At 48.8% G+C, this 14,963-nt stretch overlaps 1 protein-coding gene and 1 long non-coding RNA gene across 3 annotated transcripts; both read right to left on the bottom strand.

Annotated features, from left to right (window-relative positions):
• Positions 1 to 4,789: 4,789 nt before the first annotated feature.
• Positions 4,790 to 5,682, bottom strand: LOC131817054 (uncharacterized). Its single transcript, XR_009348300.1, has 3 exons — positions 5,598 to 5,682; positions 5,391 to 5,522; positions 4,790 to 5,267 (listed from the first exon to the last, which is right to left on the bottom strand). It is a non-coding gene; the product is annotated as an uncharacterized LOC131817054 (long non-coding RNA).
• Positions 5,683 to 9,315: 3,633 nt separating this feature from the next.
• LOC131816042 (somatotropin) lies at positions 9,316 to 10,630 on the bottom strand. 2 transcript variants are annotated; one of them, XM_059148360.1, is made up of 4 exons: positions 10,414 to 10,630; positions 10,126 to 10,242; positions 9,818 to 9,979; positions 9,316 to 9,539 (listed from the first exon to the last, which is right to left on the bottom strand). In XM_059148360.1, exons 1-4 carry the CDS (start codon positions 10,558 to 10,560, stop codon positions 9,339 to 9,341), a joined length of 627 nt encoding a protein of 208 aa, XP_059004343.1. In that variant the 5' UTR covers positions 10,561 to 10,630; the 3' UTR covers positions 9,316 to 9,338. The 2 variants fall into 2 exon arrangements, with proteins under 2 accessions (XP_059004343.1, XP_059004344.1); XM_059148361.1 differs by lacking the exon at positions 10,126 to 10,242.
• Positions 10,631 to 14,963: the final 4,333 nt, after the last annotated feature.

Genomic DNA, 14,963 nt, shown 5'->3' with positions numbered 1-14,963 from the left:
TGATGTAGGGCTACTAGTAGGAAGACCAGTTGTACCAGTCTGCATTGAGCTGAGGTGTTCTGAGACGCTTAAATCAGTAGTTTTATGCAGATCAGGAGGAGTTGATGACCGAAATACTTTTATCACTTTAAGTATTTTTCATGTTTGCTGGGGCTTCCCGAATTAAAGCTGAGATGCTAGGTGGCATGTTTATTTGACCCAGAAGACCAGGTCCGCTCATTCTGAGGAGTTGTGAAGAAAGGGGAAGGGTCAGTTCTGATCTCAAATCTGTATAAAGGATCAAAGCAACATACATGTTTCAGCAATGCTGATGTGTTAACCTTAAAAACAAAACTGGCAGTTATGTTACCAGCAAAAAGGGGTTTATTAGAGAATAGCAGAGATCTGTAATCCAGGATAAGCAAACTGTAGCAAAACCCTACGGAAATCTGTAGAACAGAGGTGTGACTTGGAAGTATGGTAGCTTCTCATTGGCTGAGTTGTGAGTGTCTCTCATTGGCTGGGCTGTTGCTGGGGGAGGAGGAAAGCCTTTCTTCCTCCTAAGTAATTGGCAAAGCAATATCCAGGTGCATGGTCTGTCTCCTCTTGGGTCTGCAATTACCAAGCGGTAGGGTATGAGAGCTCCCCCTGCTGGTCTCCCAATTTCTTTCTAAACAAGATTTCTTTTGATTAGTTTTCACATTTCCCTTTTATGATCAAGATCTTTCTTTGAAAGCATCACTAGTCAAGAGTCAGGTTCTCCACATTTCGTGATTTTGTCCCTCGGTACCACGAAGGACCCTTCCTAGCTGTCATGTTCTAAGTTGGTAGGAAAGTGCCTAGCAGCTGGAAACCACTCAAGCCACTTTTGGGTAACAAGGAATGTTAGGAGGGCTAACTCTCAGGTATTTCCCCTCTGTAGTCCATATGTGTCAACACTGTACGCACTGGAGATCATCTCCAAGGGCCAGCCAGCCTCACCTTATTGTGTACATTGTTTTTAAAAGTCTGATAGGCAACAAAATACAAAAACTCAAAATAATGATACAAAACAGAAAAGGGAATTTAACAATTCCACATCATACAATGGTTCTAAACCAGGACTCTAGGTCTGAAAGTAGCGGAGAAATTTATTTGCATTCATTCAGAGTTAGGGAAGAAAGGTTCTCCCTGTGAAGGCCAAGTCTCCACTTAAAGCAATCGTGAAAGGGGAATTGTGGCTCCTACAAGAGCACATGGAGAGAATCAGCCCCGTGCAGTTGGGAAGATACAGTGCAGGTATAAACATGAAGCAACAGTGCACTTTTTGCAAAAGAGCAAACTTTGAAAGCTGTTTAAGAACGGTCCTGTTGGGGCGCCTGGGTGGCTCAGTGGGTTAAAGCCTCTGCCTTTAGAGCTCAGGTCACGATCCCAGGGTCCTGGGATTGAGCCCCACATCAGGCTCTCTGCTCAGCAGGGAGCCTGCTTCCTCCCCTCTCTCTGCCTGCCTCTCTGCCTACTTGTGATCTCTGTCAAATAAAAAAAATCTTTAAAAAAAAAAAAGGTACTGTTATCTCAAAAGAACTATTTGAACCAAATGTGTTATTGATAATAGTCTCTAAGGTTGCAGAGAGCCTGAAGTTCAGAGACTATGAATTTGGATAAGAGTCTAAATTCAGTTAACAATTCAGATAAAAGAAGCCTTTTGTGAATCCCGAACCTTCTAATACTTCAGAAAAAACAAGTGTAAGATTCATTTGTCCTGGAATCATCATGAGGCTGTTTCTAAAAGCCCATAATCAAAAAAGGTTTCCCCCTTTTGCACAGGCTTAGAAAATGCAGACAAGGGAATTATCCTTCCACGAAAAAAAACAATGGTGAGAAAAATGTATACAGGCCCACCCTGATGTCTTGGAAAAGGGGTCTCATGAGATGTCATCTGCTTCAATTCTGGGCAGTCTTACTTTCAGGTCACCAGAGGGCATACGGGTCCAGTCAGGGTTTGGGCTTTCTTTAGGAGGGTCACTTGAATTTGAGAATCCATTCTCTGGAGTTTGGTGGCATAAGAGTTGATTAGAAGTTCTTGATAAAGTCCTTTCCAGTGATGTTGAAGAAAGTCTTTTTGGAGGGGTCTTTTCCAAGAGATGAAATCTCTAGGTTGCAGGGCATGAGGCTTAAGGTCGCCATCTCCCAGGAGTGTACCATGAAAAGACGGCTGTACCAAAGCATGGTTATGTTAACCAAGCAGTTAGGCCTCTGCAATCCTGAAGTGTATCTTCTTTTGTCTACTGGGGGTCAGAGGAGGCATGGGTCGAGTGCATCAGACATCCCGTTACAAGCTCAAAGGGTCAGAGTCTGAGTTCCGGAGAGGGTAGATCTGAGATTTAGGTGTAATGGCAGTGGTTTTGGTCAGCGTATTTGAAGGATTTCTTCAAATTTTGCCAATTGAGTTTTAATAGTGCCATTAGTCTATTCAACCAAGGATTGGAGGATCAAGGATGGTATGAACAATGAAAAGCGTTCTGAAACCAGCCAATAGCACAGATTTTATTTATTTATTTATTTATTTGACAGAGATCACAAGTAGGCAGAGAGGCAGACAGAGAGAGAGGAGGGAGGAAACAGGCTCCCTGCAGAGCAGACAGCCTGATGTGGTACTCAATCCCAGGACCCTGAGATCATGACCTGAACCTAAGGCAGAGGCTTAACCCACTGAGCCACCCAGGCGCCCGATAATTTTTTTCTAATGGAATTTTAGCCACAGAACATTGGCCTGTCTGCAAGAGAAAGCATGGCACTAGTGAGAAACATACAAACCATGACTTAAACATATCCACGAGACAGGGAAGCTGCAGGAAATCCATTTGTACACACAGGTTTCCCTGAATTATACTTTAGACAGATGGGACAAGGGAGGTAGGTACTTTTTGTGACCTTGTTAATATTTCCCCACCAATATTCCATGAATGCTATTACTTCTAGAAGACCAATGCTTAATGCAAGTACAGCGCTAAGGAGTAGGAAATTTAGAACTTCTGGTAGGGCTGGATTGTTATTTGGTCCAAACCTGAGGTTCCCCTTTTTAATGAGGCCACAATGACGAGATTTCCAATATTGTTTTTCCCTCTCTGGGGCCAACTGTTGGGTATCTCTGGTTAACTTTTCCAAGTTATCATCTGGGAGAACATCACTTTGGAACATGACAGAAGTTTAGCACTGCTGTTGGCAGAAAAATAAGTGAAGTGGTTTACTGTGGCATCCAGAAAGCTGATTCTTGAATGCCCAGGACCCTTAGTAATAGCCAGAGCAGCCAGCAAAGTATGGTATTTAAAAATTTTGGGACATAGAAACCATTTTAAATTTTATTTCCATCGGAGGTAGAGACACCTTCCTGTTTCCATAACATTCCAAAGTCATGAGCTACCCCCAAAGCATACCAACTATCAGTATAAATGCTAACAGTTTTATCCTCAAGCTAAGTTACAAGCTGGAGTAAGGCTAAATTATAAAGGTAAAGCTCCGGTCTCAATGACTTCAAAAGGAACTGCTATAGCAAACCCAGCACAAAATTTACCATCCTTTAAAATATTTTATTTATTTATTTGTCAGAGGTAGAGGGGGAGAGAGCGAGTGAGCACAGGCAGACAGAGAGGCCGGCAGAGGCAGAGGGAGAAGCAGGCTCCCTGCTGAGCAAGGAGCCCAATATGGGACTCGATCCCAGGGCGCTGGGATCATGACCTGAGCCGAAGGCAGATGCTTAACCACCTGAGCCACCCAGGCGTCCCAAAATTTACCATCCTTTAAATAAGAACCATCAGTAAGGGGCACCTGGGTGGTGCAGTTGGTTAAGCATCCGACTCATGATTTCAGCTCAGGTCATGATCTTGACATCATGGGACTGAGCCCTACATCAGGCTCCACACTCAACGTGGAGTCTGCATGGTACTTTCTCTCTCTCTGCCCCTGCACCCCCCCTAGTACACTTGCCCTCACCTGTACTCTCTCTCTAAAATAAATAAATCTTTAAAAAAAGAAAAAGAAAAGAAAAGAAAGATGGGGCGCCTGGTTGGCTCAGTGGGTTAAAGCCTCTGCCTTCACCTCAGGTCACAATCTCAGAGTCCTGGGATCCGGCCCTGCATTGGGCTCTCTGCTCCTTGGGGAGCCTGCTTCCTCATCTCTTTCTGCCTGCTTCTCTGCCTACTTGTGATCTCTGTCTGTTAAATAAATAAATAAATCTTTAAAAAGAAAGAAGCAAAGAAAGAAATATCAGTAAAGCATGAAAACCCTGCATTGGTTAGAGTTGTTTCCTGTATATTTCCATGGGGGGGGAGGGGGTGTCAGAAGGCAATCTGTCAGTGTCAAGCAGTTGTGAGGGGTTTTGTCTGGGTCTAAATGTAGTCCTTGTTTCAAGATTAGATGTCCTAAGTGTCAAACCTGAGTTTGAGCAAATGGCCTTTTTTTTTTTTTTTTTTTTTCCAGACCTTATGTCCCTTTAGGGCCAAAAGTTTTAACAGGTGGATGCTGTCTCCTGTGAAGACATTTGAGAAAGGGAGCAGAGAAGTAAATCATATACAAATTGTAACAAAATCGAGTCTGGCAGAAAACTTTCTATCACCCAAATCAGCTTTTAAGGTTTGTGAAAAGTAAAAACGACTGTGTGTAACCCTGGGGGCTTACTGTCCAGGAGCATTTCCATTCTTCCCAAGTGAAAGCAAACAGGCATGGGCTACCTTTATTAACGAAATGGTAAAAATGCACTGCATAGATCAATTACAGTGAAAAATTTGCCTTCAGAGGGAATGGATGTCAGTAGCATATGGGGCTTAGGAACAACAGGTGCCAAGCGGTAACAATGTTATTTATTGCTCAGAGGTCGAGGACAAACCCCCATCCTCAGCTACTGGGCTCTTTCACAGGTAAAACAGTGGTATCACAGGGACTAGTGCAGGGGATAATGAGGCTCCGAGCCTTGTAATCTCCTACTATATATAGCCTTGATGCCTTGAAGGGCTTCTTTATAAAGTATTGATCCATCCTAAGAAGAGATTTTGAGAAATCCAGTGAAATCCTGATGGGAGGTGCACTGTGCATTCTGCTAGTATTACCGGAAGGTGTTGCCCATAAAGAGGGCGGTAGCGAGGCCAAGAGGGACAAATGATAACGGCCCCCAGACTCTGATGGAGGGAGTCTGATCTCTGTCACACCAAAGGCCAACAGACTTCCAACAGGCACCGTTCCACCAGGAGCAGTCTGGTTCCAGACAGGAGTCAGACCGAAGGGCAGCCTAATCCGAAAGGAACGGTTCAGTTCTGGAAAAGAGTCAGACCGAAGGCCAAGTGAACACTCAGAAAAAATGCGATCTTAAAACAGATCCTGAATAAAGCCTGGAGAACTCAAAGAGAGCAGAGCTCAAAATCCAGGGCGAAACTTACCCTCCTCAGAGTCCAAGGTCCCAGAGGGCGCAGTGAGCCCGGTTGGCTCTGCGGGTACCAGCACCACTTTGCTCCCTAGCTTCAACATTGTTACAGTTTCTCTGGATCCCACTCACAAGCATTCATGTTAACCTTAAAAATAAAATGCCTGTTATTTTTACCAGCAAAAATGGGTTTATAGGGGAATAACAAAGAGCGACAACTCACTCAAAGCACACCACAGCAAACCCATACGGAAAACTGCGCACAGAGGACTGCCTTTTTATAGAGGAAACCTGACGTTGGGAAGACTGCTGTAAACAGAAAGTCCATTGGAGTAAAGTGAGAGTTGGAAGTATGGTGGCTTCTCATTGGCTGAATTGTGAGTGTCTCTCATTGGCTGGGTTGTTGCTGGGGGAGGAGGAAAGTCTTTCCTCTGGTTGCCTGATAGTAAAGTGGTATCTCTGCAGCGTCCATCTCTCACTGCTGGATCTGCAAATGCCAAGTGGTAGGACACGAGAACTCCCCTTGCTGGCCTCCCAACTCCGTTCTAAACTAGGTTTCTTTTTACTGATTTTCACAGAAGAAATTCAGGTTAGAGTAAATTTAAAAGAGTACATGGAGTCAGAAAAACATTATTCCGTGGGGGTAGGGAAGTTCCAGATTACTTGAGCTCTGGCTATTGAACTGTTTCTTCGGGAAATCTCACTGATCTTACTTTTGGGAAGATTTTGCATTTGAAGTTTAAAACAAATTTTAAAGTTGTGGTAAAATATACATAACATAAAATTTACCATCTTAACCATTTTTTAAAAAAGAATTTTATTTTTAAATAATCTCTACACCCAATATGGGACTCAAACTCACAACCCCAAGATCAAGAGTCAGGTGCTCTACCAACTGAGCAAGACAGGTGCCCCCCATCCTAACCATTTTAAGTGTACAGTTCAGTAGTGTCAAGTACATTCACACCTCAATCAGTCTCCAGAAGTCCTTGCTTTGCAAAACTGATATTCCACCTATTAAATAACAACTCATTCCCTCTTCCCCCAGCCCTGGTAACCAACCACTCTACTTTCTTGTCTTTATAAATTTAACTATGGTAAGTACCTCCTGGAGAGAAATCATATAGCTCTTGTCTTTTTGTTACTGACTTGTTAAAAAAATTTTTTTAGAGGACTGTTTAGAATTAGAAACAGAGAGAAACACGACTGACCTAGGTCTTCATCATGGGTGGACCTGGATATGGGATCTTTGCTGTCCCTAACTCAGTGGTTCTCAGCTTTGTTTGCACATTAGACTCAGTTTTTAAAACCACCCCTTTCTGCATCCCTTCCAGACCAATTAAATCAGAATTGCAGGGAGTGGAGGCTGCTGCAAAAATTGTTTAGAAAACATTTCAGGTGTTTCTAATTTGTGATAGAGGGTGGCATCCACCGCTTAATTGAAAAGCTGAAAGGCAGAATAACATTTGTCAAATCAAGACGTTTAGGGGATGGCCTTTGAGGTCTTTTTAAAATTCTAAAATTTGGCAAAATCAGTTAGTGTCTCTCAACCAGTGTTGGTGGATTGGATTCTGCAAAACCCAGAAGGAGCCGAGAGGTCGCTCCCAGGACTGTGGCTCCCCCTGCAGTCTACTGCTGTCATGACAACCCCACTTTAGAACCCTCTCCCTAGTAGATTACCCCTGTTCCATAGGCACCCTTCTCCTGCCACATTCATTCAACAAACACTGTACTTTTTAGAGATGGTTCACATTTCCTTCTCAAACACTTATGCAAGCTAAGAGGTCATTATATTTATGCTCATTACCTCAACTTCTGAAGAATATGAGATTTCCAAATAGTTATGAGATCAAATGAGGGATAATACACGAATATTGCTTTTTAGCTTAATGTAAGAAATACGTCTCTGAAAACAGAGTGGTTTAATAGAGTGAGTTGTCTTGTGAGATAGTGACTCCCTTCACACTAGTGCTACACAATGAGTACTATCTCTAAGCGATGCTATGGAATAAGAGTTCCTAAATTAGAATGAATTAGGGTTACCTATGAATCCTTTCCTACCCCCAAAGTCCATGATTTTAAGCAAGACAATAAAATAATGATTTATGGCAGAAGAATGGTTTCTGAGTTAAGAAGTGGAGCTTGGGGTTCTGATAATTCCATCTTTCAACCATTCCCCAAGAACTTACTAAATGTAAAATATCCAAAATGAATACAGGTGGGTCTTGTTCTAAAGAAAATCCATCATAGCTTACACAGATTTGAACTTTTCATAAAGATTAATTAGGACACTGACTATTGTGTTATAAAAGAATTGTTGATTTTGCAAAATCATACTTGGATACTAGAGTTCCTCTGAGCATCTAAGTATTGATTTGTAGGGTACTACTTAGCGAAGGTGTTTAGGTGACCAAAGACTTCATTCTTTGTAAGTTCATGTGGAAATAAGAACCAGTTGAGAAGCTATCAGCAAAACAGAATTTGATTTGATAACAAGTATTTAAACATTCCCTCAGAAAATATGGAACACTCCAAAATTCAGTGTAAAAGAGCAGCAATTTCATGAGGGCTGTAATGTGTCAACACTGTAGAAACATCATTTTACCTAATCCTAACACAGCCTTGCAAGGCAATTTGTTATCATTCATTTTATAGGTGAGAAAACTGGGTCCCAGAGAGGTTAAGGAATCTACTCATGAGCCTAAATTCAAGTCCAAATATTTCTGATTCATTCTTTCACAAGTTATCCCAATCCACTACCCTTAGAACAAATTACGCACTGACAGCTTGAAGAGCAAATAAGTTTGGGTTCATTTTTGCCCTTAAAAGTGTTTTCAATATGGGTGCGCCTGGGTGGCTCATTCAGTTAAGTGTCCAACTCTTGGTTTCGGCTCAGGTCATGATCTCAGGGTTGTGAGATCGAGCCCCGAGTCTCACTTCCGGCTCAGTGCCCAGTCTGCTTGAGATCTTTCCCCTTCCCTGACTCTCCTTCTGCTCCCCCCACCCCATTCACACATGCTCTCTCTAAAATAAATAAAATATTTTAAAAATTTTTTTAATGTGAATTAGTCACTGATGTTTTAAAAATCAGATTTCACATGAAAGTCTGTATGTCCTGTGTGTTTTAAAAATAACAACCTTGCCCCGTGGTTCTAAATGGGGCAAAGTCTGGCTAGGCCCCCAACTTCACTGGGGTCTGAATTCTTCAGGTTGCTCTGGTCCCTGTGATCTGGGCTGTACCCCTGATGCGGAAGTGGAGTGTCAGTTAGGACTTACCCCTTCACGCCCAGCCCTCCTTACTTTCATAATTATCTACCTGGCCCCCACTGGTACTTAATTTGCAACCCTGATTTAGTGTCTTTCCTCCACTTCCTTGCCACCATTCAGATCCCGAATATTCTAAAGCTGTTTTGCATCGTTCCCGCTTCCCAAGAGTGGCAGGGTCTAACTGTGTCTTCATCTTAGACTTTCTGCACAAAAGTAATTCTGATTTCTCTTGTTGTTTTCTCCCATGTTGGGGCATTTTGCTTCTGTACTTAACAGCTTGCCTTGCTTTCCATGTCTTCCCGCTCTTGGGGGCTAGATTTGGTGTTGTGGTGCCCATGGGGGAGGGAAGAGCGTCTCCAGGGAATTTATGGGGGTGCTCCTGACCTGTGGTTGCCCAGTGAGCTGGGGCCTGGGGCCTGGGGCCTGGGCAGGGGACTTGATGCGCCATGGACAGGAGTGAACGTGTCAGTTTCTTTTTAGCCCAGGGAGAATGGGGTCAGTGATCCTCCCCCGCAGACCCCACAGGATGCCAACGGTTGTCTTCCCAGCCAGCCACTTGCCCCGCGAGATAGCATGACGCCCACTCAGACGCTGTGATGCAATTTCATTTTATTAGGAAAGCACAGTGGACACCGGGAGAGGCCCTTTCCAGGGTCAGGGGAGGCTGTGGGGACGGGGTGAAAGGAAAGCCCGGCAACTAGAAGGCACAGCTGCTTTCCACGAAGCGGCGACACTTCATGACCCGCAGATACGTCTCGGCCTTGTGCAAGTCCTTCTTGAAGCAGGAGAGCAGCCCATAGTTCTTGAGCAGCGCGTCGTCGCTGCGCAGGTTTGTGTCAAACTTGTCGTAGGTTTGCTTCAGGATCTGCCCGGCCCGGGGGCTGCCGTCTTCCAGCTCCTGCCCAAGGGGAGGAGGGACAGAGAGGCCCAGGCGTCGCCCGCTGCTCCTTCCCTGTCCCCCAACCGCCAGCGGCCCTCCCCTCCAGGGCTCCGAGAAGGGAATGGAGGATTCCCGGGAGGAACCGAGTAAGCGTTCTCAGGGGTCAAGGTCGGACTGCTTGCTCTACAGGAAGGGGCGCCGTCTCCCAGCCCCTGCAAGACCCCCCCCCCCCGCCCCTCGTCAGAACCAGCGGGGCCAGCAGGCCCAGGGGAGGGGACCCGCGGCGCCCTCCGCACCCGCATCAGCGCTTGGATGCCTTCCTCCAGGTCCTTCAGCTTCTCGTAGACTCGGTCCGAGGTGCCGAACACCAGGCTGTTGGTGAAGACCCTGCTGAGGAACTGCACGGGCCCCAGCCACGACTGGATGAGCAGCAGCGAGAAGCGGAGCAGCTCCACGTCCTGCGGGTGGAGGGGGTGGTGGGCCCGCTGGCCTCGGCCCTGGGGGGCCTCCCCCGGCCGCCCTCTGCCCCAGGGGCCCGACTCCTGCAGAGAGCAGGAGCCCCCTTCTTGGAAGGAGGCCCGCCGGCCCGCCCTGGGCCACTCACGGATCTCTGCTGGGCCTCGTCCTTGCCGGTGGGCGCCGGGATGGTCTCCGAGAAGCAGAAGGCGGCCTGCGCGTTCTGGATGGAGTACCTCTGGCCCTCGGGGATGTACGCCCGCTCCTGGAGGAAGGATGCCCAGGTCCTCCTCACTGCCTGACTCGGAGGCCCCCTCCGTGTGTGCTCAGGGGACAACCTCTTCGCTCCTCGGTTTCCACCCCCTTGCATTCCAGGGGTTGGGGGAAAGTCACCCCTTCCTGCCCCACCCCCAGCACCCATTCCTGGGAAGCTTACAAAGTCTTTGTAGGTGTCGGCAGCCAGCTGGTGCAGGTGCTGGGCCCGGAGCACGGCGTTGGCAAACAGGCTGGACAACGGCATGGCCGGGAAGGCGCCCACCTCCTGAGGCCAGGGCAGGCAGAGCAGGGCGAACACCAGGAGCATGGAGTTCCGGGGACCTGCACACAGAGGGACACAGAGGGCAAGGCTGGGGCCCAGACAACGAGATGCCCGTTTCCTGCCAGCCCTTCCCCTGCCCCCAGGGGCTGAGAACATTTAACACTTGGCCAAACATCTGGGCAGAGCCCTCTCTTCTCCCCTCCAACAGCCCCAGAGCCCAGGGTTAGCGCCCCAACCATTGGCAGGCCCCCCACCCCAGCCCTCCCTTGCCCCTCAGTACATGCCAAGGCCAAGGGGACTTACCAGCAGCCATTGCAGCCAGGTGAGCTGTCCACAGGACCCTGAGCGCTTTGGGGAGCTGGGTGCTGGGATCCTGGAATCGGTCCCTTGCGGGCCCTTTTTATACCCTGGTCCCTTCTCTCTCCCCCTCTGCCCCCACCTATTTTCTCTATACATTTATGCATTGGGCCAGTGGCCGGTCTGTGCTGATGGATAATTTAGAGCCTCCTCCCTCTTGTCCTGTTCCCGCTCTTCTCGGGGTCATGTCCCCCAGGCCGGCCCTGGCATTTCCGCCTCTCCACCGTCGCCGGCCCTGAGGACTGTGCACACAGGGTCTCGGCTGCAGAGACCACCCAATCTGTCCTCATTTCCAGGGGCAGGTGGCAGGTGCGATGTGGTAGGGCACCATCATGGGGTGGTCTGCCCAGGGGAGGCGGACCCAGCCAGTCCCCGAATGGGGGGCCGTGTAGGCCAGGTGTGCTGTGAGGGCTGTACCTCCCCCTCTGTTCCTATTCCTCCTCCCTGCACAGCTGCCCTCTGTCCACCAGGGAGAGCGTGTATTTGGGGAAAGGGCGCCCAGAACAGCCCAGGATCCTGGGGTTTCTGGGTACAATTCAGCCCCAGGTTCCACCTCTGCTGCTGTCACCATCCCCCCGCCCCCTTTCCCGCCATCGGACCACTGGGTCTGGCCTGAGGCAGGTGGTGCTGAACGCGGACCTCCAGAGGGCCCCGGCCCCACACTGTCTGCCCCTGCCTCCACCCCGTTTTCCTGAAGCAGGGACACCTCTAGGTGACTGGGGCGAGTCATAACCTCCCCCCCAGCTCCTCAAACATGCTATAGAGATGCAAACCAAGAAGAGAAGTGCCAGGGACAGACCCAGGCTCCTGGGGCTTCCCCCCTCCACCCCCCCACCCAACCCAGCCACCGCCAGAGGATCTCCAGTTCGGAAGAGCCCTTGAGAGCTTGGGTCTCGTCCCCATACTGGGAACTTCGGGTACAGCACCCCCCAAAGATGCTCTCTCCAGTTACCTCAGTTACCTCCCGGTCCTCCTTCTCCTTTAATATTTGTATAGAACTCTTCACGTTGTGACCTGTTTGACCCTCATGACCATCTTGGGAAGGCGGAATTATTGCCTCCCCATTTTACAGAGGAGCTGACTGAGGCTCAGAGAGGCTTGCTCTCGCCAGCTACTTCAGCCAAAGTTGACCTCCCAAACCTTCCTCTTCCCCTGTTGATCATCCCAAACCCTTTCTCCCGAGCAGACTGGGTGGGCCACTTAGTTAGTGTATCTTTTAAATGTCTCTCAAAACAGAGATCCTGGGGCACCTGGGTGGCTCAGTCGGTTAAGCATCTGCCTTCGGCTCAGGTAATGAGCCCAGCCAGGGTCCTGGGATCGAGCCCCGCATCAGGTTCCTGCTCAGAGGGAAGCCTGCTTCTCCCTCTCCCATTCCCCCTGCTTGTGTTCCCTCTCTCTATCAAATGAATAAGTAAAATCTTAAAAAAACAAAAACAAAAACGGAGATCCCGCCCCTCATCACGAGGATCCCTTTGCTTCACTTTGTCCTCTGCCATGAGGCGGGCTGTGGTCCCTCATATCCCACGCAAGACTGGGCCAGACATGGGGTGCATGTTGGAGACCAGGTAGCCGTAGAAGGCGGCGGCTGGGAAGGCTGGGTAGGACAGTCACCTTTCAGCCTCCAGGCCAGGGCGTGGGGACATTGTGGCCTCGGCAGGCCACCAGCATCAGATCACCCCCAGGACTAAGAGCGGGAATTTCCCTCCCTGTACACCTTCCACCTCTTGAGTCTAAGAACATCTAGCACTTGCCCTGTGGGAAAATAAACAAATGAACCAGTAAACCCTTCTAAAGGTCGTTGGCTATGGTGTTGGCAACCAATGTTGAAAAGCCACACCCTTGTGGTCCAGGATGCAAGTGCTGGCCTCTTGCCACCTCCCACTTTTAGGATACACTTCCTTTTCTCCCATCATTCCAGAATCATCGCCCAACTGTGCCCTGATTCATTGTCTGCTGGGGAAGGCACTGGGACGCACAGAGCTCTTCCCTAGGCAGGGATGAGGGAGGACCAATCTGTCATTGAAGATGTAGGCCTGAGGAAGAGGGGGGCATGGGAAAGGCTCTCTGCTCTTCCTGCAGCTCTACTACAGAGGAGGGGCCAGGAGCAAAATGGAGGAAGTTCTCGGAGCTCCACACAGCTTTCTGCCTGCCCCTTCCCTCTTTGTGGAGGACGGATGTGGAACCCTTCATGACCAGTTTCTAGCTAATGGTGGGGGAACTTGTATGTGAACTGTGGACCATGGTGAGGCCTCAGGCCTCCCTTAGGGAGTGAGGGTACAGGAGCCCAAGTTGGGGACTGCTCAAGAACCACACAAGATGAGTACAAGGGAGGTGTGGCTAAGGTTCTCCTCAGGTGGAGATGGAAGAACAGATGGAACCAGCCAGATCAGGGAACTGGACCTTCTCTTCTCACCAAACCCACTTCCATTGACCCCAGAACTAGACTGGCTCACAGGACTCTGGAGGTCCCTGAGGATGCCCCATTGGGGTTACCACAGTGGCAGCTAGAATGGAAGGGTGTGGAGGTAGACTAGAGATTTTCCCTCCAGTGCTGGGGAGTCACCCACCCTTTCTTGGAGCACCACGGGGCCAGACCCCTGGCTTCTCCATGTTCAGAGACATAGAACCATGGCCTCCGTGTGGTGGCTAGTGGGAAGAGGCTGTGATTAGCATCTCTGGGGTCAGCCTCAAAAGGCTCAAGATGAATTGCCCATCATCTTGGAATCCATGAAATTCAGTGTTTGGAAGCCCTTCATATTTTCAGATTTGAAATCTGGGGTTTTCTGAACCTATTGTGGAAGCTTACAGATCGGCTCTTGATCTGAAAGTGACTTCTTTCAGGCTTCAGGAATCCCTCTGAGGTTCAATCCATGAGGTCTGGAGTCATTTTTTGGAGTCATACTTACTGCTGGCTCAGGGACAGCCTCAGAGGGACGGGTGGCAGTTCTTTCCACTCCCGCCACCTTGGTCACTTGAGGTCCGCATTTCCCACCGCGAACTCGGTGCTGCTTTTCTTGAGGCCAGACGCTGGGATTGTCCCTGGGACGTAACTCCACCTCCTCTTTGCTTCCAGCATGAGTCCCAGGACCACGTCAATCATTCCGCATTGGGTTAAGGTCTCTAGAGAATATTATGTGGGGGTTCCCAAAGGCTTCCTCAGGGGAGTCGGGGAAGGAGAACAACATTTCTGAGTGCCCATGATGTGCCAGGCTCTGTCCTGGCTGATGCGAGCGGGACGCCCATTTCAGACAAAGACACTCAGACTCAAAGAAATACTGAAGTTTGCCCACGGTCTCTTAGCTCCTAAGTGACAGCTGTCCAAGGCCCCCATCTTCCCACCACATGGGACTCTTTAGAACCCTCATCCTGGAAAGACAGGGGCACTGCCATGCATGGACAGAACTTTCCTCAGCACAAAGCTAACAGAGGAGGGTCAAGTCCCTGCTCAGAAGATGTTCAGTGAAGCTGGGGGGAACTGAACGGAAAGAGCTTCACCCCAGAATGAGGTCCACTGACACCAAGAAAAGCTGCAGAAAAAAACAACTCGATGTAACCCGATTTAATGAACCAAATCACATCATCCTTCACATGTGAATTGCACGTTTCAGTGTGCATCATGTTTTCACTTCCTTTATCTCATTGGACCCTTGGGTTTGCCACAGGGCTCAAGCATGGAGGAAGGGCCTTGGAGGGGTTGGAAGGTGGGGCATAGGATAGGTGTAGGCACTCCTGTGGGCTGATAAGAGGGCTGTTTACCCTGGCTGAGAACCTCTGAACCATCTGCGAGTGCCTCACAGCCTCTGTAGCTGGCCCTATGAATGTCCACTTTGGGGATTATTCCCCAGGAAGACAGTCCTCTGGAAAAAGAAGTAGTGAAAGGGTGCCTGGGTGGCTCAGTTGGTTGGGCAACTGCCTTTGGCTCAGGTCATGATCCCAGGGTCCTGGGATCAAGACCCATGTAGGGCTCCCTGCTCAGCAGGGAGTCTGCTTCGCCCTCTGCCCCTCTCCCTGCTCTCTCTCTCTCTCTCTCACTCTCTCAAACAAATAAAATCTTAAAAAAATAAAATAAAAAAGAAAGAAAAAGTAGTAGT

The sequence above is a fragment of the Mustela lutreola genome, chromosome 15 (genome assembly GCF_030435805.1).
Source record: "Mustela lutreola isolate mMusLut2 chromosome 15, mMusLut2.pri, whole genome shotgun sequence".
NCBI lineage: Eukaryota > Metazoa > Chordata > Mammalia > Carnivora > Mustelidae > Mustela > Mustela lutreola.
The sequence above is the reverse complement of the archived record's forward strand: the minus strand, read 5'-3'. Positions and strand labels throughout refer to the sequence as shown.